Here is a 27018-nt window from a genome sequence, read left to right as displayed (position 1 = left end):
TTCAACTCCCAGAATTCCCGAGCCAATCATGCTAGTTCAGGAATTCTGGGAGTTGAAGTCCACATGTCATAGAAGAGCCGACTTTGCCTACCCCTGGCTTGGGGAGTTGGAAGGTTCAGTAACAGGAATAGCCAAATGACCTTTGGTGCCAATCACTTTCCCTCGTTGTACCTTGTATTACCCGTGGATTTTTGTGGGGAATAAAAATAAAGGGAGCTGCCAGTTTTGGACCTTCTCCCAATTCGGGATTGAAGCTATGATATAGAATAGAATAGAATTCTTTATTGGCCAAGTGTGATTGGCCACACAAGGAATTTGCCTTTGGTGCATATGCTCTCAGTGTACATGGTTCTTGTGGGGAATAAAATAAAGAGAGCTGCCAGTTTTGAACCTTCTTCAGATTCAGGATTGAAGCTGTGACATAGAATAGAATAAATTCTTTATTGGCCAAGTGTGATTGGACACACAAGGAATTTGTCTTTGGTACATATGCTCTTTGTGTGCATAAAAGTTTCTCATGCAGTCGCAAGCTGCATTGGCTGCCGATTGGTCTCCCAACGCAATTCAAAGTGTTGGTTATGACCTCCAAAGCCCTTACATGTAGTAATGGGCAGTCAAACCTTTTACTGCCACACTGTAGGTGTGGCTTATTTTGTGGGTGTGACTTGCTTGGAGAGGGGTGGCATACAAATTCAATTACATCTAAAATCTCAATGTACGTGGGAGTGGCTTGAACGATCATCATAGTTCAAGTAAACTGTTAAGTCCTCGACTTATAACTTCACCAGTGTCACTCGCTGGGGTGACAAATTTGCTTTGCGTTTCCCATGCTCTACTTCCTGGGTCGCCCCCACCACCACCTCAGGCTGGGTTGCTAGGCGAACAGGTGCCAATAAACTGTTGAAAAAAGAGGGGGGAGGAAAAGGGCCCCCTTCAACTCCTGCTGGTGCTGGTCTCCCTGCCGCTTTCCGAGGAGGGGGAGGACTGGAGGGGGGAATTTAAAAATATCGGAAAGCTGAGGAAGAGTCACAAGGTTATTATTGCCGCACAATGCCTTTTCATCTCAGCTGCGGGTGGAGGGTTTCCCGATGTGAAAAAGACCGTAGCCCAGACCACTTTGGCTCAGCACGGCTCTCCTTTTTTTGCCTGCTGCTGCACGCACCTCACTTTTTTCCTCTTTTCTCCTTCCTGGCCCCACATGAGGCTCGAGGGGAGCCAGGCAGGAGAGAGAGAAGCTTGATCGAGGCCAGGAAGGAGGAAAGAGGAAAAAAGCAAGGAGTGTGCAGAAGCGGGGGGGGGGAGGAGAGCCAAGCCAAGGCCCATAATCCAGGAAGTGATTTCCACTGGTCAGCTGGAGCTGCGTATGCAGCTTGATTTCCGCTGGTGGAATTGTGTTCCACCCCGTCCTGCCTGCTGCCCAGTCCTGCCTACATGGCGTGGGACCAGATTACCTACAGGACCATCTACTGCCTTATGTATCCTAGTGGCCAGTTGGCAGGGTGTCCAGCAAACCTGGAAAACAGGAAAATCGGAATTATCAGGGAAATTGGCAGTTTGGGAAATATCAGGAAATTATAAGGGAATTCATGAAAAAAACAGAATAAATCAGAGAGAGAAAACATTATATTAAAATGTTTAAAAGTCATGTAAAAAAAAGTGGATCGCGCTGTCTGGCAGAATCAAACAAAAATGAGCATAGCTGTGACAACAACTTGCTTCCTCAGCTACCGATATTTCTCCACAGCTTAGCTGTTTGGTATTCATCATCTATGACCACGCCTTGCAAGATTGCAAGTTATAGGAAATGTTAGGGAAATATCAGGGAATTTCAAAATGCCTTCCCTCTGGACACCCTGGATTGGACACACAAGAAATTTCTTTTTGGTGCATATGCTCTCAGTGTACATAAATGTTTCTCAAGCACTCCGCGAACTGCATTGGCTGCCGATTGGTCTCCAAATACAAAAGTGTTGGTTATGACCTGTGAAGCCCTACATGCCATGGGACCAAATTACCTATAGGACCTTCTTCTGCCTTATGTATTCCAGCGGCCGACTAGGTCCCACAGAGTTGGCCTTCTCAAGGTACTGTGAGCCAGGCAATGCCGTCTCGTGAGGCCTATGGGGAAGAGCCTTCTCTGTGGTGGCCCCGGCCCTCTGGAATTAACTCACCCGGAGAGTCGTTCTGCCCTCACCCTCCCAGTCTTCTGTAAGGTCTTGAAAACACAATTCTGTTGACAGGCCTGGGGCCACCAAAATTTTAAACATCTACCCCGACCTATGAGTGAAGAATGATAGGATGAATGTGGCTGATTGGTTTTTAAAATATATAGGAGTTTTAGAATATAACTTAAGTTAGATTTCTATATGTTTTTAGTATTGAGAATTTTAGAGTATTTTAATATTAGATTTCTTCATGTTTTGTATTTGTTTACTGTGAGCTGCCCTGAGTTCCAGAAGGGCAGCATAAAAATCTGATTAATAAATAAAAATAAATAAAAGATACATCTGTCAAGAATTATGAAGTACAACACTTAAAGATTGTCATAGGGTACAAATAAGCAAGCAGTAAACAATATTAACATAAATTGTAAGGATCACATATGCACAATGATGGAAAGTGTCTCAGATACCCCAGGAAAAGGAAATTCTAAAAAAGATATATGACTCCGCTGCGATGGATAGATTAACGATGGAGTTAAATAGACAGACAGATTCTGAGTATCATAATATCTGGACTAAATGGTATGAATGGATAAAGAAAAGAAAGATTAAGAGACAATGTGAGATGGAAATAGATGAAGAGACAATAGGGAAAAACAATGTCTAATGTATAATTAATATAAATATTAATATGAATGTATATATGTGGATCTGCTGGAGAATGTTATGTGGAAAACGTGAAAATTAATTTTAAAAATTATAAGGATAATAGACATAATGCTATAAACGAAACGGGTATAGAGGATAGTGTGTTCCCCATCTGACCTCCAGGAAACATCCTTTGGTGTGTGGTATATCCGGCTCCTCATTTCGGGGGTCCTCAGACAAATTAATAGAATATGGTTCTTCCTTTCTTGAATATCTGTTCATCCTTGCTGAATGCCACAAGTGGGATATTCCGATGAACATTACACATTTGGGAAGTTGATTCCTCTCTTTCTCGTGCTATTCAGAAAGATGATGTTCTTTTCTCCAGTTTGGATACCGTTAAGAGGTAATATATGAGGGCAGGGGTGGCTTCCACTTACCTCCGCCACCAGTTCGCATTGCAACATTTTACGTGTGCACATCCCCTTGTGCAATTTCACTTCCGCACATGCTCAGAAGGTGAATTCAGCCAGAAACACAGCTGAGGAGCTGATCAGCTGTGCTTTGAGGGAAGAAATAAAGGTCAATTTTAATCCGGGGGTCGGCGGGAGGGCTTTTTTCAAAGCACAGAACAAGGACAAGCCAGCCAAACACAGGAAAATCGACTGAAAATTCAGAAAAAAATATGGTGGCGAACACAAACTGGCTCAGACTGAAATGGATCTGTGACTCCAAAATTACATCACTAGGGGGTCGCTAACTCTTTGGGCGATCTGGTCCAAACTGGAAGGAATCCACCCCAGTAAGGGGAACAATGCTTTGGGGAATTTTTATTTGATCAGTGCAATATTGGATATTTGAGCAGAGTTTGTTAATATTTTGGGCTTTTTAAAAATATGTCGGGCTTTTTTAATGTGATTTATCAGAGCTGATTCCTGGTCTCTGTTTTTTTATGTTTCCATTTAGAAAACAACGAGATGGCAAATCTGTGGCGCCTGCGAAAGTCCAAGCCAAGAAAAAGCGTGATGCAGAATTTAATAATGCAGATATTGCATCTTTGGGGAAGAGACCAAAGCTTGACGACATCTCTACGGATGATCTTAAGTAAGAATAAGTTGTACATATTAGGCTTGGAGATACTTATGATTATTTTTTTAAAGAGTAGAGGAGATCGGAATGATTTATGGGCAACTGCACAAAAAATACTGTAGAAAGTACTATATTAAAAGCTATTAGACTATTTTATCATCTAACACTGGTTGCATTAGAAACGATTTGTTAAACAGTTCTGTATTTTTCATTTCTCCCAGTGAGTAGAATAAAACTTGAGGTGTCTTCAAAACGTGATGCAAAAATTTCTTTAAAATGTATATGAAACATGTTGGGAAAATTAAAAATACAGATAGGTTTTTACCTCTTGACCATTCAGTTCAGCAACTGTTTGGTCATTGCAGCACCCCCATTGTCATGATCAAAATTTGGACACTTGCCAGCTTGCCTGCACTTATGATCACATAAGAATGTCGACTCCCTCCAGTTACCTATTTCTCCCCATCTATGTCTCTCTTTTTTTGGTCTCATGCACACTTTTGCTCCATCTGACCTTCCTGTCTTCTTTCTCCCATTGCTGATGGAGCATATCTGGCCTGACTCTACTTGCCAAGAAACACTTTGCAGAAGCTGGCAAAAGTAACCCCCCTTTGTGCAGTATCAGCAAATGCAGACCCCTTTGTGTGAAGCCGGTACCATGTTGCTAGGCCATGCTGGGCTACGACTTTCTGGGCTGCTTCTTGCGGCACCCAGAATTGGGTTTCCTGGTGCACTACAAGAAGTAAATGCAAACAAGCAAGATGATTTATTTATTTATTTATTTATTTTTATGCCACCCTTCTCCTTAGACTCAGGGCAGCTTACAACATGTTAGCAATAGCACTTTTTAACAGAGCCAGCCTTTTGCCCCCGCAATCCGGGTCCTCATTTTACCCACCTCGGAAGGATGGAAGGCTGAGTCAACCTTGAGCCGGTGATGAGGTTTGAACTGCTGACCTTCAGATCTACAGTCAGCTTCAGTGGCCTGCAGTACTGTACTCTACCTGCTGTGCCACCCTGGCTCATCATTTATAAAAGGCAACTAGACTTTCTTGGGTTTTTTTCCCCCTTGAAAACATTTCATTTCTCATCCAAGAAGCTTCAACAGTTCTGATTGAGTGGTAGTGAATTAAAGGATTTATATTTTTATAGTCATTTGGTAATTAACATTCTGAAGGTTTATTTATTTATTTATTTATTGGATTTGTATGCCGCCCCTCTCTGCAGACTCGGGGCGGCTAACAACAGTAATAAAACAGTATATAACAATAATCCAATACTGAAAACAGTTAAAAACCCATTATATAAAAACCAATCATACATACAGACATACCATGCATAAAATTTTAAAGGCCTAGGGAGAAAGTGTATCTCAGTTCCCCCATGCCTGGCAGCAGAGGTGGGTTTTAAGCAGCTTACGAAAGGTTCGTTGTTAGCTCTCTGAAAGTTGTTGAAGCCAGTTGGGGGTACCCTCAGTGTGTGAAATCTTCTTGGAACTACTGAAAGGATTGTGTTTTAGACAGGAGATAGGTGGTGCCATATCCTCCTTCCGTTGAAATAGAGCTGTTCAGTTTTATCATAGATGACCTCTTTGACCCCTCTTTTAAGCCAGTGGTCCTTTCTGTCCAGAATGTAGACAGAAACATGATGATCATTATTAGCATCATTAATCTTTAAAAGTAAAGTACAATGTACACATTTCATTACTGACTGACTGATAACATTAATGTGGTTTTCATTTCAGCTTGGCAGATGTGATGCCAAAAGTAAAGGTACAAGCTGTTGAAACTATTGAAGGCTGTACACACGAGGTGAGTGTGAGATTGCTGTGGTGATGAATGCTGTTTTTATATAGTGCTACTATTATGAGTTGAGAATACTGTTTAGCTTTAGTTTGCTTTTCTGCATGAGAATAAATAATGGGAAAAAGACATTTATGAACTGGTATATATGAGCTAAATGTTCATCTTCAGTGGAAATAGAAGTTAAAAAGAAATCATGTGCCCAATCCAATCTCCTTAAACCTATATTTATACTCTGATTTCAATTTCTAAAACTAAAATGCAGGAGAACCCAAACACGTTATATAGATATGAGATAAATGGGAATGAGATTGGTATTGTGATATTCATTAGTTTAACTGTTTGCTTAACAATCTCTCTTATTAAAAACAGACATAGAAACATAGAAGACTGACGGCAGAAAAAGACCTCATGGTCCATCTAGTCTGCCCTAATACTAGTTCCTGTATTTTATCTTACAATGGATATATGTTTATCTCAGGCATGTTTAAATTCGGTTACTGTGGATTTACCAACCACGTCTGCTGGAAGTTTGTTCCAAGGATCTACTCCTCTTTCAGTAAAATAATATTTTCTCATGTTGCCTTTGATCTTTCCCCCAACTAACTTCAGATTGTGTCCCCTTGTTCTTGTGTTCACTTTCCTATTAAAAACACTTCCCTCCTGAACCCTATTTAACCCTTTAACATATTTAAATGTTTCGATCATGTCCCCCCTTTTCCTTCTGCCTTCCAGACTATACAGATTGAGTTCATTTAGTCTTGCCTGATACGTTTTATACTTAAGACCTTCCACCATTCTTGTAGCCCGTCTTTGGACCCGTTCAATTTTGTCAATATCTTTTTGTAGGTGAGGTCTCCAGAACTGAACGCAGTACTCCAAATGTGGTCTCACCAGCGCTCTGTATAAGGGGATCACAATCTCCCTCTTCCTGCTTGTTATACCTCTAGCTATGCAGCCAAGCATCCTACTTGCCTTTCCTACCGCCTGACCACACTGCTCACCCATTTTGAGACTGTCAGAAATCACTACCCCTAAATCCTTCTCTTCTGAAGTTTTTGCTAACACAGAACTGCCAATGCAATACTCAGATTGAGGATTCCTTTTCCCCAAGTGCATTATTTTACATTTGGAAACATTAAACTGCAGTTTCCATTGCTTTGACCATTTATCTAGTAAAGCTAAATCATCTACCATATTACAGACCCCTCCAGGAATATCAACCCTATTGCACACTTTAGAGTCATCGGCAAATAGGCAAACCTTCCCTACCAGACCTTCCCCTATGTCACTTTGTAGCATAAAGTTGTATGTTCTAGGAGCTAATCTTTCAAAATAAAGGTTTATGGACAATATACCTCTTTATTGACCAAATTACCAGTCATCTGGTCACTAGCATTCTGAAGGTTGAGAGAAAGTCATTTTAGATTACTCTTTCATAAGGGACAGTGATGGTTATCAGCTCTGGAAAAATAGTTTATTGCAAACCATATAATCAGATTGATTAATAATGTTACTGTTTTCAAATGTTCTTGAAGTGGTAATGCAAAATCAACAAGTTGAGGGGATTCATAATTTTAGTTGGAACCAAACTACAAATAGTCCTCAACATGTGGCCATAATAGAAGCTATCTATTACGGTCATATGATGTTGTTGTTGTTGTTGTTATTATTATTATTATTATTATTATTATTATTATTATTATTAATTAGATTTGTATGCCGCCCTTCTCCACAGACTCGGGGCGGCTCACAACAATAATAAAACAATGTGCAACAAATCTAATAATTAAAAGTCATTAAAAAAACCCTTATTATTAAAGCAAAACATACACACAAACATACCATGCATAAACTGCATAGGCCGGGAGGAGACGTCTCAATTCCCCCATGCCTGACAGCAGAGGTGGATTTTAAGGAGTTTACGAAAGGCAAGGAGGGTGGGGGCAATTCTAATTTCCGGGGAGAGCTGGTGCCAAAGGGTCGGGGCTGCCACAGAGAAGGCTCTTCCCCTGGATCCCGCCAGATGACATTGTTTAGTCGACGGGACCCGGAAAAGGCCAACTCTGTGGGACCTAACTGGTCGCTGGGATTTGTGCTACTGTCATAAAATGGCTCAGTCACGTAACCATCTCAATTTTATAGTGTTTTTTGTATTAATTAAATCAGTCCATGGTTGTTAATGAACATCGCTGTCTTTAAGCAAATTAGTGGTTCCCTGTGGATGAGGTTTTGCTGAAAATGAGAAGCAACTGCCAGTTTTCAGGAGATGTAAAACATGACCATGTGACTGGGACATTTCAAATGTCATGTTGCTAAGGGAGCCCCAACATTAGAATTTCAAATCAAGGTCATAGATCCCCTTTTTCTAGATGATTGTAACTTTGAACAATCGCTAAATGTCTGTTCAGAAGTAATGGCTATAATTGTTGAGGCTTATAAAGAAAGAAGTGGATTTGAATCATTTCAAATTATTTTGTTTCTGATACAAAGACAGGTGATACAGTGGTTAAGATATTGGAGATGTGCTGGGAAAACCCAGGTTTGTGTGTACTGTCATTTATAAAAGCTCACTGGGTGATTTTGGGCCAGTCATTCTCCCTCATCCTGCTTATGTCCCCTATTTTGTTGGGTTAGAAATGGAAGGAGGAAGCATTATGTACCCTGCTTTGAACATTAGGAACATTATTACTGGAAAATAATATAAATGACCGGAAAATATTTTCTTTACCAGGTTGCTCTTCCTTCAGATACGGACTTCGTAGCCCTGAAGGCAAGAACTGGGAAAGCTGCAAAGGTTTGTAATTTACATGTCTTATTCCTTAAATTTCATAGCTAATAGGGAAGAATGAAGGAAAGTAAAATGCCAATTATTTGCCTAGGCATAAACTTTTTTTATTTGCTTCATTTTCTCTGAAAGTTAACGAAATGCAAATATCCATCATTTTAATAGTTGAAACTGATTTGAATAAAGCAGCATTGGAATTTCTCTGATTATTTAACTGGAAGGTAGTTAAATGTGGGTCACACAGTTTCAGTTGGTTCTGAAATATTAATTGGATTGATTATTCAATTCTGCACTTGTATTGAATGTATGTTGTTGTTAGTTGTGAAGTCGTATCCGAGCCATTGTGACCCCATGGACAATTTTCCTCCAGAACTTCCTGTTCTGTACTATCCTCTGGAGTCCATTTAAGTTCACACCTACTGCTTCAGTGACTCTTTTAATACATCATTATTAAATGATAGTATTAAATGATGTACAGTGATCCCCCGTTTATTGCGTCCCCAACCATTGCGAACAGGGTACTTCGCTATTTTTCAACCCGGAAGTCAAAAATACCATCTACGCATGCGTGCCGGGCACGCATGCGTAGATGGCAGCGGCTTCCCTGGGTCTTCCCCCTCTTGCTGGCGTCAGCGAGGAGTTTCCCCACCGCCCACGCAAACTCCTCGCTGCCGCTCGCCCGCCCTTCGCCTGCCCACGCCGTTCGCTCCCCCCTCTTGCTGTCGGGAGGGCGAGAAGCCCTCCCCAGCACCCGCTCGCCCGCCCTTCGCCCTGGCGGAGAAATTCCAGCCCCCACCTGGTCCCGCCCGATCCTCCTCCCTGAGGCAGCTCGCCCTCCCATGGCCGCTTCCTCCACCCTCTATTGCAAGCCTCTCTCCTCCCATATTCTGCCCCCCTCCCAGCTTCCAAGCCGCATTCGCCTTCCTCCGCCACCACCAGCATCCAGCTCCCGGCCAAGCAGCCAGGAAAGCCGAGCCGGGCGTGGCGGGGAACATCGGCGCGGGAGGCAGGAGACGGCCGCCGTCACCGCCATACGCGGCTCGGCTTCCCTGGCTGCTGCTCCGGTCGCCCGATCCGTCTCCTGCCTCCCGTGCCGATGTTCCCTGCCAAGCCTGGCTCGGATTCCCTGGCTGCTTGGCCGGGGGGGGGGGGGGAGGGCTCGGCCGAAAGGAGCTGGAGACGCAGAGCTGAACACACCCCTTCATCCCCAAAGGCCGGCCTTTTTGTCTGGGAGGGAAGATGACGTGCCGGTGGCACAGGGGCGAGGGGCGGGAGGCAAATCGCTGCGTCTCCAGCCCCTTTTGGCCGAGCCCCCCCCCCCCCTCCGGCCAAGCAGCCAGGGAAGCCGAACTGGGCTTGGCGGGGAACATCGGCACGGGAGGCAGCTTCTGCCGGACATGGGCAATGGGCGGGACAGAGAAGCGGGGAGAATCAGGAGGCTCCTTTGGCAGCTGGGAGCTGCCTGGCTTTGTTGTTTTGGCTGCAGCGGGTGCCAGGCAGCCTCCAGCCGCCAAAGGAACCTCCTGATTCTTCCCGCTTCTCTGTCCCGCCCATTGCCCGTGTCCGGCAGAAGCTGCTGCCTTATTGCTCTTTGCCGGCGGGATGCAAAGTGCTGGGGTGGGAGGGTGTCCTGACAGCCCCCCCACCCATATGCTTCGCCTCCCGCCGGGCAAGAGCGCTCGGGTGGCAACTTCTTCTAGATACGGGCGATGTCCACGCTCTCTCTCGGCGCTTTCGAGCCGAGTCCGTGAGCGAGTTCGCTCCCAGACTCGGCTCGAAGGCGGCGAGAGACAGCGCCAGGAACGGGCCTGTCCACGCTCTCTCTCGCCGCTTTTGAGCCGAGTCCGTGAGCGAGTTCGCTCCCGGACTCGGCTCGAAGGCGGCGAGAGACAGCGCCAGGAACGGGCCTGTCAACGCTCTCTCTCGGCGCTTTCGAGCCGAGTCCGTGAGCGAGTTCGCTCCCGGACTCGGCTCGAAGGCGGCGAGAGAGAGCGTCAGGAACGGGCCTGTCAACGCTCTCTCTCGGCGCTTTCGAGCCGAGTCCGTGAGCGAGTTCGCTCACGGACTCGGCTCGAAGGCGGCGAGAGAGAGCGCCAGGAACGGGCCTGTCAACGCTCTCTCTCGGCGCTTTCGAGCCGAGTCCGTGAGCGAGTTCGCTCACGGACTCGGCTCGAAGGCGGCGAGAGAGAGCGCCAGGAACGGGCCTGTCAACGCTCTCTCTCGGCGCTTTCGAGCCGAGTCCGTGAGCGAGTTCGCTCACGGACTCGGCTCGAAGGCGGCGAGAGACAGCGCCAGGAACGGGCCTGTCAACGCTCTCTCTCGCCGCTTTCGAGCCGAGTCCGTGAGCGAGTTCGCTCCCGGACTCGGCTCGAAGGCGGCGAGAGAGAGCGCCAGGAACGGGCCTGTCAACGCTCTCTCTCGCCGCTTTCGAGCCGAGTCCGTGAGCGAGTTCGCTCACGGACTCGGCTCGAAGGCGGCGAGAGACAGCGCCCCCCGGACCCCCAACCCGGGTTTGGGGGGCTGCTAGGAAGCCCTCCATGCCGGCGGCAAACAGCCGCGCCGCCCCCAATCTTCGGCTCCTCGCTAGCGCTGTGGGAGTAAAAACACCGTCTGCACATGCGCAGACGGTGTTTTTACTTCCGCATCGCTACTTCGCGAAAACCCGCTCGTTGCGGGGGCTCCTGGAACGGAACCCTCGCAACGAGCGGGGGATCACTGTACTAGTTAATTGAATTAATATATTAATGAAGTGACTATTAATACATCGTTCTTAGGAAAGCTGAACCTCAAGAGAATTCTTCCAGTAAACATTATTAGAAACCTTTTATAAATTAAAATTCTTGCAAATATTCTTTTAAAGATACTTTTTTTGCAGTTTGATCCCCAAAAGAGGGGCAATTTATCAAACATAACTGATTATCAAAGATACCTATGTATTAGTTGTTCTTAGACCATTACTTTCTCCATCACATTAATGTATTTTGCCTTGTGATTGCTGAGGATATTGATTTCCAGAATATCCATATAATTGTTTTCTTTAAACCCAATACAGTCAAATAAATGGAAAATAATTGTGCTGACTTACAATAAGTTCTGGAATTTATATAATTTTTTTTCTTTTTAGGAATATCCATTCATTCTTGATGCTTTTCAAAGAGAAGCTATTTTGTGTGTGGATAATAATCAGTCTGTTTTAGTATCTGCTCATACCTCAGCAGGAAAAACTGTTTGTGCAGAGTAAGTATGTCTGATAGATTTAAAAATAAACACTAAATTCTCCCCACGAGTAAACTAAAGGTAAAATAAATTAACTTTCTGCATTTATTATATTTCTGTTTTGTTTTTATATTTTTATGTACATATTTAATATAAGGCTAGTTCTGCACTTCTAAACTTATTAAATCAATAGCTATGACAATATTGAGTGAAGATAAAGTGATTAGTGATATGGGATCATGAAGAAATTATTGATAAATGTGTAATTTAAAAAAAAATTAGTTTGCTGTACAGATTTGCATAGCTGGCTTCATTTTTTTCAAAACAATTTTTGTCCTCGAAATTTGTTTTAGTATTAGATTTCTGTCAGATTTATGGAATGCATAGCTCTTTTCCAGCATTTAGTACTATTATAATATTACATTGTATTGCTTGAAGAAATAAAATATTCAAGATTCCTAACATTGGAATATTGTATTTAGGAAAGTACTGGATGGGATCTGGAGAGATCCAAATTTAGTTTTTGAGTGACATAGAGTGTGTAAATTAATCCTCTCTGCAAGGAGTTGGGTGGCTTATAAGTCTAATAAATTAAATTAAATTAATATTAAAACTTTATAAGATGTTTCAAAAATAGAAATGGTTTGAACTCAACATCAGAATTTTTACTTTATTTGACAATATTCTGACGTGCTGTCCGGTAGTAAAAGTCGGAACACCTTTTTCAAATCTGAGCTTGAATGTTATACACACTAGTTACTCTTATATTTGTTTTGTAATAAGAGCAGACCTCATACAATTTATTATTTCCTCTCATATTGCCACATATGAGAAAAGATTGGATTTCATAATAAACGAAATTTACATTTTTGGAGATTGTCAATTATTTCATATTTCAAAGCATATGAATTTATAATGGATATTGCTTATTTAATACAGGTATGCCATTGCTTTGGCTTTAAGAGAAAAACAGCGTGTGATATTTACCAGTCCTATTAAAGCTCTTAGTAACCAAAAATATCGTGAGATGTATGAAGAATTTCAAGATGTTGGCTTGATGACTGGAGATGTCACCATCAATCCTACAGCATCTTGCCTTGTAATGACCACAGAGGTAGGTCAGATTGTTCAACTTTTCGGTGCTGGTTTTTGGCTTCTCTGTTATACTATGTACAGTGGTACCTCATGATACGAACTTAATTGGTTCCAGGAGGAGGTTTGTAAGGTGAAAGGTTCGTAAGATGAAACAATGTTTCCCATAGGAATCAATGTAAAAGCAAATAATGGGTGCAAATCCTTCAGGAAAATCCCAGCTAAAGGGGGCGGGTGGAAGAAGCAAGGCTAGGCTAAAGGGTGAGTGGGAAGAAAGAAAGGCAAGGGGGACACCCCTCCCTTTTCTTTCTTAAAAAGACACTCTTTCAATGCTTGCAAACACGCTGTTCTCCTAGTTATTTAAATGGAGTCTTTTCCCCCTCCAAGCCGCCCCTCCCTTTTCTTTCTTAAAAAGACACTCTTTCAATGCTTGCAAACATGCTGTTCTCCTAGTTATTTAAATGGAGTCTTTTCCCCCTCCAAGCCGCCCCTCCCTTTTCTTTCTTAAAAAGACACTCTTTCAATGCTTGCAAACACGCTGTTCTCCTAGTTATTTAAATGGAGTCTTTTCCCCCTCCAAGCCGCCCCTCCCTTTTCTTTCTTAAAAAGACACTCTTTCAGTGCTTGCAAACACGCTGTTCTCCTAGTTATTTAAATGGAGTCTTTTCCCCCTCCAAGCCGCCCCTCCCTTTTCTTTCTTAAAAAGACACTCTTTCAGTGCTTGCAAACACGCTGTTCTCCTAGTTATTTAAATGGAGTCTTTTCCCCCTCCAAGCCGCCCCTCCCTTTTCTTTCTTAAAAAGACACTCTTTCAGTGCTTGCAAACACGCTGTTCTCCTAGTTATTTAAATGGAGTCTTTTCCCCCTCCAAGCCGCCCCTCCCTTTTCTTTCTTAAAAAGACACTCTTTCAATGCTTGCAAACACGCTGTTCTCCTAGTTATTTAAATGGAGTCTTTTCCCCCTCCAAGCCGCCCCTCCCTTTTCTTTCTTAAAAAGACACTCTTTCAGTGCTTGCAAACACGCTGTTCTCCTAGTTATTTAAATGGAGTCTTTTCCCCCTCCAAGCCGCCCCTCCCTTTTCTTTCTTCAAAAGACACTCTTTCAGTGCTTGCAAACACGCTGTTCTCCTAGTTATTTAAATGGAGTCTTTTCCCCCTCCAAGCTGCCCCTCCCTTTTCTTTCTTCAAAAAGGGGGGGGAAAGAAACCCCTTCATCCCAGCAGCAGTGGCTTGGGTTCGTAAGGTGAAAATAGTTCGGAAGAAGAGGCAAAAAAATCTTAAACACTGGGTTCGTATCTTGAAAAGTTCGTTAGAAGAGGCGTTCGTAAGATGAGGTACCACTGTATATGCTTGTACAAAACATTGAATTTCATACCATATGTTTCAGTTTAAGTCCTGTGTTGTTTACCATATTAACTTCATAAGCCCCCTGAGTCATCATGTGTGAGTTTGGTGAAATTTATTTAATAATAAATATATATGACTTGGATGTGGAACTGGATATTATTATTATCTGATGCATTCTATTATGACTATTAGATTTGCTCTAGATTATCAGTTCCTCTGGCCCCTGGGATATAATTCATCCAGCCCCAGTGACTAACTCCTTCAAAGCAGAAACAAATGTGTTTTTACCACTTTCCTTTTTGACCATCTCTCTTTTACCCTACATGATGTAGCTTCTATGAAATTGGGCTTTCTCTTTTGAAAAAATACATGTAAAATAGGACTCAGTCAGTTCAGCCTTATTTCTCCCTGCCTGTCCATCACTAATTTGGTATCTTCTTCAATCCTCAAATAAACAATTTCCTTGACTTTTCTTCTTGTTCTGCCTATGCCTAAATAATTGATTCTGTTAATTTTGCAAATCTCAGCTCTTGACCTTATCCTTACAGATTCAGGCTATTTCCTAAAACTTTATTTGTGGTATGCTCCTCTATGTTTAAAAACTTCAGTTCATTTCTCAATTTATCAAAGAGTTATTTATACAGCCATACTGATCTCATCAGCTTCTTCCCATTTTTTTCTTTGTATTTAGGATTAATTATCTTTTGAGAATTTTTCTTTCAGAATTTTTATCCACAAAATCCTTCTTTTTTCTCTTAAATTCTGGAAGTCAGCTCTCTTGATATATTGAACACTAATCTGACAGTCTCCTTACCTGCAGTGGTAAATTCTAGGATTGCATGGCTACTCTCTCTCTCATGTTTCCTACAACTTCCTCAACAATTTCTTTCCTGTTAGTAAGTAGTACTAACCAAATGTGCTTAGCTCATTGCTTGCAATGTTTAAAAGATCATTTTCATTTACTCTTCTCTTTAGATTTTGAGAAGTATGCTTTACAGAGGTTCTGAAGTTATGCGTGAAGTTGCTTGGGTTATATTTGATGAGATCCATTACATGAGAAATTCAGGTACTATAAATTTACACATTTATGTATGAGTTTTTGTCCGTAGAAGTAAAATGAACATGATGCTGTCCCATGAATTTTTGTTTTCTAGAACGTGGTGTGGTGTGGGAAGAAACCATTATTTTGCTTCCTGATAATGTTCACTATGTGTTTCTTTCTGCCACTATTCCAAATGCGCGCCAGTTTGCTGAATGGATATGTCATCTTCACAAACAGGTACAATGTCTTTTTCTTCACCTTTATTTGCAACAGTGCTATTAACCCACTTGGTAGGCTCAGAATTAGCTTAAGCCAAAACCCAAAATCTTGTTGAGGACATCAGCTACAAGATTGATACAAAACAAGCTGATTAGTTCAGCACATGGGGCAAATGAGAACTGAGCTAACTAAGTCTACATACAGGGAGGTCCTATATTTGTTTATGTAAAAATAACTTGAATTAAATTCAGTAGATTATTTCAGCCTAGTTTTAACTTCTTCTAATATGTATTATTGGATTTATATTTTTGATTTCTGATTTTTCTAGTGAATTCTTTACTAAGCGATAAGATTGGCAATTAGAAAAAAATTAAAAAGTAAAAATAGAATTGTACAAGACACAAAAGAATACACATTTTCCAAACCTGAGAATTGGTGATTTATGATTAATGATTAATGATTTATGATTAATTGTAGACTGCAGAGTCCTGCTGCCAGCCTTAGGTAATTTCATTTGGATAAATGTAGAAATTAGGAATTGCAAATACATGCTGTATTGTATATTAAAAGCATACAGAATAATTTTAAATAACTCATTTTCTCTTTGCCAGCCTTGCCATGTGATCTACACTGATTACAGACCGACTCCTTTGCAACATTATATTTTTCCAGCAGGGGGAGATGGACTTCACCTTGTAGTTGATGAAAATGTAAGGAACTTTGTTTCTTTGAATTTTGTATTGTTTGTTTATATTAACTTTTATCTCATTCTTATTTTTATAAATAATTCAATATGACAAACATTTATTTATTCATTAAGCATATTTATATGCTACCCAACTCCCTAAGGACTCTGGCCGACTTCCAGCAAATAAAAATAATTTCTAAAACAGTAAAAATAGAGTCTATAACAATGAAAACATTCATTAATAACCCCAATTAAAACATACATATTCAAGCTAACATTCCTCATTCCACGGTCCCAGGTCTTTACAGCTTTGCGGAAGGCTGGCAAGGTGGGGAGAATAGGAATCTCCAGAGGCAGTTGGTCCCATAGGGTCAGGGCCGCCACTGAGAAGTCTCTCCCCCGGGGACCCGCCAGCCGACATTGTTTGGCTGATGGGACCCAGAGAAGGCCATTCCTGCCGATTCTTACTGTCGCTGGGAGGTTTTTATTTATTTATTTATTAGATTTGTATGCTGCCCCTCTCCGTAGACTCGGGGCGGCTAACAACAATAATAAAACAGCATATGACAAATCTAATATTAAAAATAACTAAAAACCCTTATTAAAAACCAAACATACACACAAACATACCATGCATAAATTGTATAGGCCTGGGGGGAAAGGATTATCTCAATTCCCCCATGCCTGACGACAGAGGTGGGTTTAAAGGAGCTTATGAAAGGCGAGGAGGGTGGGGGCAATTCTGATCTCTGGGGGGAGTTGGTTCCAGAGGGTCGGGGCCGCCACAGAGAAGGCTTTTCCCCTGGGCCCCGCCAAACAACATTTTTTAGTCGACGGGACCCAGAGAAGGCCAACTCTGTGGGACCTAACTGGTCGCTGGGATTCGTGTGGCAGGTATGCGGCAGAAGGCGCATACGACACATGCATAATACTCTGTCTATTTTCTCCTCAACTGCAACCCTTTGAGATAGATCTGACTGAGGGAAGGTGACTAGTCCAAAGTAACCTTGACAGCTTTAATCCCTAAGGTGGCCGGGGGGAGGGACTAGTACTCATAATGTTCTGGTTTCTGGCATGGTGTTGTAACCACTGGAACAAACTCGTACTCTTATAAGATCACTCTAATTCATTGGTAACTATCAGGGCCAAGTGCTAGAGAAGAAGAAAGTACATTAAAAGTCTACACACTAATTTCCTGCTTACTGTTCTGTTGTCAATTCTACTCACCTTTCAGAATATGTACTCAGCTTAGCACTGAGATAATTAAGGAGAAGGGAATTAATGTATGTATTTACATGCCAAAGAAAAATTCCTTGTATGTCAAATTAGGCTTGGCCAATAAAGACTTCTATTCTATTTTATTCTATTCTACTCTATTCATTAGAGGAAAAGGGATTACAGGACAGTAAAAAAATGCACAATGGACAATATACTGTACATAAAGAACAGTGTGGGAGGGCTGGCAGTCCCTCCTCCAATCTCCACTCTGCAAGGGGAGGGGGAAAAAAACAGGCCAGGGGCAGAACAGTGAACACTTATTGTAATGGTGATCATGTGAATGAAATACCCTTCAACTGTCCCTTCAAGAACAGGTCATAAATGCAGGCACTGGAGTTATATTTTAGCACAATTTTTAAGTTTGAATGGTTGCTGGACAGGGCAGTCACTAAGTGAAGCCAACCTATAATTCAAAATTGCTTTTGCGTTCCAGGGTGATTTTAGAGAAGATAATTTTAATACGGCCATGCAGGTACTTCGTGATGCAGGTGATTTAGCCAAAGGAGACCAGAAAGGGAGGAAAGGAGGAACCAAAGGTTGGTATAAGTTTTGTCAGATAAATATCTTGCAAGATTAGGCAGGTGCTGTTTTTGAAGTTAAAGTGAAGAAACTGCCACCTTTTTCATATTCAAAATCTAAAATATTTGTTGGCATTGCTATCTTCATAGGTCCCTCAAATGTATTTAAGATTGTAAAGATGATCATGGAAAGAAACTTCCAACCAGTAATTATATTCAGTTTCAGTAAGAAAGAGTGTGAAGCCTATGCACTTCAGATGACAAAGTTGGATTTCAACACAGGTGTGTTCTACTCACTTCTATATATTTGTTTATTCTTCATCGATTTTCATTATTATTGATTTTTAGTGACTAGAATATAAATAGATATGTGTTCTCTAGTCAAAAAGCTGGGACCAGCCAATAACTTTCTTTCCTCCCTTCTCTTTTGACAAATGATGAACTGAAAACTGCTTTTGAAATTTGCCTTGGTCCCTCTTAGTGTCGTATTTCTTATGATACTGGCCATACATTTTATTTAGAATGTGGTTGTTTTATATCACAATTGTAATTTTAAGTTTTAAAATCAAGTATTTAGAGAATATTTTTATTTAAGAGGGAAAAGGTCAAAATAGGTTCAATTGGCCAGTGAGTTCTTTCTTAAATGTAATTAATAAATTCAGTTTTACCTAATGTAAATTTACTTAAGCTATTACAGTGATCCCCCGATCATTGCGAGGGTTCCGTTCCAGGACCCCTAGCAATGATCGGGTTTTCGCGAAGTAGCGCTGCGGAAGTAAAAACACCATCTGCGCATGCGCAGATGGTGTTTTTACTTCCGCAGCGCTAGCGAGGAGCCGAAGATTGGGGTTCCTGGGAAGGGGACTCAGCTGGGAAGCGGCACTGGGGTTTCCCCACCGCCCACGCAAACTCCTCGCTGCCGCTCGCCCGCCCACGCCGCTCGCTCGCGCCGCTTCCCAGCTGAGTCCTGAAGCGAATTCGCTTCAGGACTCAGCTGGGAAGTGGCGAGAATGAACGGCGTGGGCAGGCGAAGGGCGGGCGGGCGGCGGACAAGCCGTTCGCTCGCGCTCGCTCGCGCCGCTTCCCAGCTGAGTCCTGAAGCGAATTCGCTTCAGGACTCAGCTGGGAAGCGGCGAGAATGAACGGCGTGGGGGGGCGAAGGGCGGGCGGGCGGCAGCGAGGAGTTTGCGTGGGCGGTGGGGAAACTCCTCGCTGATGCCCGCCGCTCGCCCTCCCGCCAGCAAGAGGGGGAAGACCTAGGGAAGCCGCCCAGCAGCTGATCTGCCCGGCGCCATCTACGCATGCGTGCCCATAGAAAAAAAGGGCGCGCATGCGCAGATGGTGTTTTTACTTCCGGGTTGCAAAATCGCCATATAGCCATTTCGCAATGATCGGGGTCGCAATACCCGGGGGATCACTGTATATTTAATTTATTTTGACTTTTTAAAACAATTCTGTAATTTGTTATAATGAGATACTCTATTTTAAAAATCCCATAAAAAATCTGATCGTCCCATTATGGTAAGAAGAAATTTGTTACCAGCTTATTCAATATATCTCCAATATCTCTATTAATTTTCAGTGTATCTTTTTAACAAATTCCTTGGTAGGCTTTGGTTTTGGCAGGTAAGGAAAAAATTTTATTCATATCCTTTTATCTTTCAGGTGAAGAAAAAAGGATGGTTGAGGAAGTGTTTAACAATGCAATCGATTGTTTGTCTGATGAAGACAAGAAGCTCCCACAAGTGAGTACTTAAGGATACATGAATTGGTTTGCATGTAGCAACATAGGACCAATGCCTGTTTAAAAGGTTTTTTTATCCCCATTTGTTTGAGTGCTTTGCACAACCCTAATTAATAAAAATGCTTTCTCTTCCAATCTTCTTCCTGATTTCAACCTGATCAAAGAGCCTTCTCTAGATGTAAGGACACATTTGTATGCTATTCTGTTTATTTTCTTGTAACATGTCGGATTTTTTATGGAACTTCCATATGTCACTTGGACTTGTTACAATATTAGGTTTATCTTTTGAACACTTCTGTCTTTTAAGATTTGGCTTTTGTATATTTGATAGCTTTAACAGAAGAATCAGTTGGGGAAATCAAACATTAGATCCTTCTTGTTTCTTTTGAGATTAGTATATTAGTACAGTATTAGAAAATATATGATATTGCCACCGCAAAGTAATTTTCCACATCTGTTTTAATCCTAGTGTTAATGAATAAAATATGAAATAAGATTCATCTCTTATTTTGGGACATATAGGTTGAACATGTGCTTCCACTTTTAAAACGTGGTATTGGAATCCATCATGGGGGCTTACTTCCTATTTTGAAGGAAACCATTGAAATTCTTTTCTCTGAAGGGCTGATAAAAGTATGTACTTTCAACCTTATACTGTAATACCAATTTTACCATCTAAATTCAGACAGAAAAATATTATTTTTATTGTGTTATGCTAGGTTTTATGATATAGTCATATAGTCTCTACATTACACCTGAATTTAGTGAGTCTGTTTTTCAAATAGAAACTTAAAGCTGTTCAAAATAGTGAATAGTGGCTAAGTATAAAATAGTGAAGAACCTGTAATTTTGGATCTTTTGATAAACTTCCACTGTTTCCCCAAAATTTCCCTGATAATAACCCAAATCGGTTATAATTATTTCAGGGTTCAAAAAAATGTAAGACAAGGTCCTATTTTCGGGAAACACAGCATTCCTAAAGCATATAGTGTTCTGGTAACTTATTATATGACAGCTTTGTCCAGCTTAAATACTGTTGAAAGTATTTCACATAGCAATTTACTTACTAATTACCTTCTAATCAAGAAAGTCATTAATGAAGGAATGCTGAACACCAAATGTATATACAGTGATCCCCCGGGTATTGCGACCCCGATCATTGCGAAATGGCTATATGGCGATTTTTAAACCCGGAAGTAAAAACACCATCTGCGCATGCGTGCCCTGTTTTCTATGGGCACGCATGCGTAGATGGCGCCGGGCAGATCAGCGCCCACACCGTTCGCTCGCGCTGCTTCCCAGCTGGGAAGTGGCGCTGGGGGTCTTACCGGCCGCCGCCGCCTGCCTGCCCGCGCGCCCGCCCTTCGCCCGCCCACGCCGTTTGCTCGCGCCGCTTTCCAGCTGGGAAGCAGCGCTGGGGGTCTTGCCGCCGCCGCCTGCCTGCCCGCGCACGTGCCCTTCGCCCGCCCGCGCCGTTCGCTCGCGCCGCTTCCCAGCTGGGAAGCGGCACTGGGGGTCTTACCGGCCGCCGCCTGCCTGCCTGCCCGCACGCCCGCCCACGCCGTTCGCTTGCGCCGCTTCCCAGCTGGGAAGCAGCGCAAGCGAACGGCGTGGGCGGGCGAAGGGCGGGCGCGCGGGCAGGCAGGCGGCGGACAAGCGGCGGGCGCGGCAGCAGCGAGGAGTGGGCGGCCGGTAAGACCCCAGCGCCGCTTCCCAGCTGGGAAGCGGCGCGAGCGAACGGCGGGCGGCGGGGAAACCCCAATCTTCGGCTCCTCGCTGCTGCGGCGGAAGTAAAAACACCATCTGCGCATACGCAGATGGTGTTTTTACTTCCTCAGCGCTACTTCGCGAAAAACCGGTCATTGCGAGGGGTCCTGGAACGGAACCTTCGCAATGATCGGGGGATCACTGTAGCTGTGTTTTTAATATAGAGAAAACTTGCTGATAAATAATATCTTTTAGCTCACAGCTATACTGTGGGAATTGGACATTGAAAATTTGTTGTCTACTTTTTTCTTACTTGTGATTTTAAACTATATAGTTCAATGATGGCAAACCTTTTTTCCCCTTGGGTGCCAAAAGAACATGCACATACGTTATCTCGCATGCATAAGTGCCCACACCCATAATTCAATGCTTGGGGAGGACGAAAACAGCTTCCCCCACCCCATGGAGGCCTTCTGGAGGCCGGAAATGGCCTGCTATCTATTATAATAATAATTATTATTATTGTTGTTGTTATTGTTGTTATTATTATTATTAATTATTATTATTAGACTTGTATGCCGCCCCTCTCCGGTGACTCGGGGCGATCCAATGTCTGGTGGGCCCAGTAGGCTCTTGTTTCACCCTCCCCAGGCTCCAAAGGCTTCCCTGGAGCTAAGGGAGGGTAAAAAATGCCCTTCCTCATCCCCCCCAGAGGCTCTCCAGAAACCTAAAACAGCCCCCCAGAACCTCTGTGCGAGCCAAAAATCAACTAGCTGGCACACACATCCATATTGGAGCTGAGCTAGGGCAACGGTTTGCGTGCCAGCAGATATGGCTCCGCATGCCACCTGTGGCGCCTGTGCCATAGGTTCGCCATCACTGATATACTTGAATCTGTATACTTTAGTAATGTGATAATGTCTTTAACACTTTGCTACCTTCACTTAGGCGTTATTTGCTACAGAAACGTTTGCTATGGGAATAAACATGCCAGCAAGGACAGTGCTGTTTACAAGTGCCCGGAAGTTTGATGGGAAAGATTTCCGATGGGTAAGCATTTGGAAGTGGGGAAACATGATCATGTGAACTGTTTTTCGAATGGATGTGTCCTGTCTGGATAGAGACCGTATATATATTGATGTGGGATAGATCTTTTTTCTTTGCACAAGGGTTGTTGAAATTTATCCAACCCAAATGTGGAATATTTTCAATTTTGGTAAACATCTGGTAAACATGCAATCATGCATCCATACTAAAAGGGCAGGAAGACCTTATAAGATACCAGAGTGAAGTGTATCATTTCATTGTTAGCTGTTAATGTAAGAATCTTGAAATGTGTTTGAACTAGACATCAACCAGCTAGTATACAAAGAATATACAGGGTAGGATTGACAGAAATTGCAATCCAATGCATTCTGAAGGTGCAAGCTGAGGACAGGATAACTTGGTGTTGAATTGTATTCCTTCATTAACAGACAGTAACGTGTATCTCCCTATATTTGCATTCTGTTGGCCTGGTTTAACTTTCACTTTTTTAAATGCACAAGTCCATTTGATCAGTGTTGTGAACTTGCGATATCTCAGCGGTTGCCATAAAGCAGAGGGAGTCAAGCTATTCTCCAAAGCACCTGAGGGTAGAACAAGAAGCAATGGGTGGAAACTAATCAAGGAGAGAAGCAACTTAGAACTAATTGACACAATAATTTATCAGTGGAACAATTTGCCTCCAGAGGTTGTAAATGCTCCAACGTTGAAAGTTTTTAAGAAGAAAGTAGATAACCATCTGTCTGAAGTAGTGTAGGGTTTCCTGCCTAAGCAGGGGGTTGGATTAGAAGACCTCCAAGGTCCCTTTCAACTTTGTTAAATTATTAATTATTCGATCACCCCAAGGCAACTGGTTACCATCAAGCTCTTACTGATTGATAAAAACAACTTTGAACTACAGTATAGCGTAAAACCCTATATGTGTGATTCCAGTGTCAGGAATTTCTCACCTCTTGGATTTCCTGAAGGCAGGCTGGCGAAAGGATTTATTTAAAATATGCTGCGTAGATGAGTAGACTCATGTACTTAGGATTATGGTATTTTCATCCCAGATTATTTACTGCTTCCTTATATAAGTATCAGCTTGGTATTCACAATCTTTAAGAAACACTTCCCGTACTGTTCAATATTCTAGGTAATATTCTTACCTAGATTTAATATTCTTACCTAGATTGCCTTAATCCCAGCAAGTAGAATTTCTAGAATTGAGTAGCTTCTGGCACTCTTAGAGGAGATGAGTACATTTTCCACTGTAGTTGATGATAATTAGATGAGATTCCTGTTTCATGCACAAAGTAATGCTTTCCGATGAGTCCAGTCCATTATAGAAGATAGCCTTGTTAGAAACTAACTCTGCAGAGCAGTAGTGGGTTCTGAATTAGTTTGCTTCCAGTTCACGTGCACGACACTTCTGTATATGTGCAGAAGCGTCCTGGGTGATGCTCCAGGTGGTGGGCAGAGCCTCTTGCCACCAACACTACCGGTTCTAAGAACCAGTCCTAACCAGGAGCAACCCACCGCTGGTGCAGAGGCTCTAAGAATCTATCCCAAATATGCAATAAAGGGAGAAGAGTCAATACTTTCTTCCAGAAAACATGGGAACATCCAGAGACAATCTTTATATATCATCGCAATACTTTCATAAGGAAACATGTTCTGTTGACCAGGTGGTTAACAGGTGACCTGTTAAGATTAATGCTGTTAAATAGGCATTATGGGGCAGTCATCTGGATGCAGCCATCTACTCTGTAGCTATATTCATTTTGGTCTATTGAATATTGTAAAACTTGCTTTCACTCACTTGAGAATAACCTGTAGTCCAGTGTTGCTGTGCTTCCAAAAGCTAGATTTACTGGAAAGTATCTTTTTGTTCACCAGCAGATGGACTCATCTGTCCAGCTCTAATTAGAAGAGCTTGAGAGAAAAAATAAACAGCGAAGAGTTAAGATGTGAATTATTTTACTGTATTGTTAGATATAATATATTGATAGTGATAGAGGGTGCATTGATATTTTGTATTAATTTCTTTGCATTTTCAGATTTCCTCAGGTGAATACATTCAGATGTCTGGCCGGGCTGGCCGCCGAGGCATGGATGATCGAGGAATAGTCATTTTAATGGTGGATGAAAAGATGAGTCCAACAATCGGAAAACAGCTTCTAAAGGTATTTTAGTGTCTGATTGGAAAATTTTTGAAAATGTAAAAGAAACAAGTAGTTAAATTATTATTGTTGTTGTTGTTGTTATTTATTAGATTTGTATGCCGCCCCTCTCCGTAGACTCGGGGCAGCTTACAGCAATGATAAAAATAATGTACAACAAATCTAATATTTAAAATCTCTAAAAAAATCATTATTTAAAAAGCAAAACATACACACAAACATACCATCCATAAACTATATAGGCCTGGGGGAGATGTCTCAATTCCCCCATGCCTGACGGCAGAGGTGGGTTTTGAGGAGTTTACGAAAGGCAAGGAGGGTGGGAGCAATTCTAATCTCTGGGGGGAGTTGGTTCCAGAGGGTCGGGGCTGCCACAGAGAAGGCTCTTCCCCTGGGTCCCACCAGACGACATTGTTTAGTCGACGGGACCTGGAGAAGGCCAACTCTGTGGGACCTAACTGATCGCTGGGATTTGTGCGGCAGAAGGCGGTCCCGGATAGACTAATGCATTTCTGGACTGCTCTGTTTTCTCCTGGAAATAGATGTTCTAAAGTAATTCAGAGATAGGAGTTTTGTTTTGTTTTGGTTTTTTTCCGTACCTTTTGTAACGGAGTAATTTATCTTATTATGGATACAGCTGAGGCCTATTCTGGGTAAAAAGGTATTCAGAACAACATGGGTTACATTTGTGACGGGTTAAGATTTGCTCTGATTTGGCATCCCTAGAATTTTACTGTGTATTATTATTATTATTATTATTATTATTATTATTATTATTATTATTATTTATTAGATTTGTATGCCGCCCCTCTCCGCAGACTCGGGGCGGCAAACAACAGTAAAAAGACAACATAAACAAATCTAATATTAAAAAATCTAAAAACCCCAATTAAGAGATCAGTCATACATACAGTCATACCATACATAAATTTTATAAGCCTAGGGGAAGGGAATATTTCAATTCCCCCATGCCTGACGACAGAGGTGGGTTTTTAAGAGCTTACGAAAGGCAAGGAGGATGGGGGCAACTCTGATATCTGGGGGGAGTTGGTTCCATAGGGCCGGGGCCGCCACAGAGAAGGCTCTTCCCCTGGGTCCTGCCAAACGACATTGTTTAGTCGACGGGACCCGGAGAAGGCCAACTCTGTGGGACCTAAATGGTTGCTGGGATTCGTGCGGCAGAAGGCGATCCCGGAGATATTCTGGTCCGATGCCATGAAGGGCTTTATATAGTAGTATAGTGTAGTATGCTCATTAACACTAGTACTGATTGTAAAATTTCTATCAAAGATGTTCTAGATTATATTTTGTTTCTTTTTTGGCCCAGTTCAAGTATACTTCATAACTTGTAATCAGTATGTAAGTTATTACAGTTTTATTTTAAACTCTAGGTTTCAGACAATCAGGTATTTGTTAGCAATTACTGATTGGCATGTCATATTGCATGATCTGAAAATGCTGAGTTGTGTGTGCATGTTTATAGAATATATTCCAGTAAATTGAACGCATAGTTAAGGTGATTTTTTAATTATTCCTTTTATTTAAAATAGTATGAAATAATACAGCATGTTTTGTGGATCATTGTGAGGGGTTTGGATTGAGGATATGGAATAGTATAAACAAACCAGAGCATTTGTTTCATAAATATGCATTCATCATATGCAGAACAGGCAGTTCAGAATTAAAACAGCTGTCTTCTTTCTATTCTATAAGCTTACCCTTTCTCTTGATGTCCATTGTCCCTTTGATTGCAACAGACATAGGATACATACCATGGTGAAACTGGGAAGCTTATCATGTTTAGAGGAGGATACATTCATACTGGCAGAAGAAAAAAGATAAATCCAATAATTATTTTACTAGGTACAAGGACTGAAAATAGATAGGTAATTTGTTGTTTGGCAATACAAAGAAGTATGCTGTTGTTGTAAGCCTAAAATAATTATTATGTTTAAACTACTGAGTAGACTTTATAATATGTTTTTCATCTCATCTGAATGAATGGCATACTGTCCTTTAAAGTACAGTGATAGTGTGTACAGAAACATTCAGTGACAGTAATTCATTCTGGTATTAACATAAAATATATTCTTGGCTATGATAGCTGAAGAGCATGGTATTCTGCCAATACTTTGTCCTGTACTATAGTGTAAAAATTAAAAGGTTATAGCTTAGATACGGTATTTTAATACTAGCATCTAAATCATTATTTTTCTCCTAATAGGGTTTGTTTCAAGGAAGGTTAGCTCAAAACTAATTTTCAAGGCTAATTTCCTAATATAGACACATAAACTGGAGTTCCAGAATTTGTCACAAGGAGTACTGTTTTCATTATTCTTTTAATAAACTGGAATCCAGAGAAAAAATTTTAGAAGTACCAGCTGACTTTTCATTGCATTCCTGTACCCAATTCTTTGCAAATTTTTTAAATCATTTTTGTAAAAACATGCTGTAGTTCATAAAAGTATCGTT

The 27018-nt window shown here is 41.9% G+C and overlaps 1 protein-coding gene across 2 annotated transcripts in view; it reads left to right on the top strand.

The window, feature by feature from the left end:
* MTREX (Mtr4 exosome RNA helicase) overlaps positions 1-27018 on the top strand; it is a 63864-nt gene that overhangs the window by 547 nt on the left and 36299 nt on the right. For both annotated transcript variants that reach the window (XM_070743343.1, XM_070743344.1), the window contains exons 2-15: positions 3777-3914; positions 5644-5710; positions 8436-8498; positions 11614-11726; positions 12645-12819; positions 15120-15210; positions 15299-15423; positions 16017-16115; positions 17805-17907; positions 18040-18171; positions 19555-19634; positions 20156-20266; positions 22289-22390; positions 24424-24549. In XM_070743343.1, coding sequence (XP_070599444.1) covers positions 3777-3914; positions 5644-5710; positions 8436-8498; positions 11614-11726; positions 12645-12819; positions 15120-15210; positions 15299-15423; positions 16017-16115; positions 17805-17907; positions 18040-18171; positions 19555-19634; positions 20156-20266; positions 22289-22390; positions 24424-24549 — 1525 coding nt within the window. The remainder of the gene's footprint in view (positions 1-3776; positions 3915-5643; positions 5711-8435; positions 8499-11613; positions 11727-12644; positions 12820-15119; positions 15211-15298; positions 15424-16016; positions 16116-17804; positions 17908-18039; positions 18172-19554; positions 19635-20155; positions 20267-22288; positions 22391-24423; positions 24550-27018) is intronic.

Source organism: Erythrolamprus reginae, chromosome 2 (assembly GCF_031021105.1).
Source record: "Erythrolamprus reginae isolate rEryReg1 chromosome 2, rEryReg1.hap1, whole genome shotgun sequence".
NCBI lineage: Eukaryota > Metazoa > Chordata > Lepidosauria > Squamata > Dipsadidae > Erythrolamprus > Erythrolamprus reginae.
The sequence above is the reverse complement of the archived record's forward strand: the minus strand, read 5'-3'. Positions and strand labels throughout refer to the sequence as shown.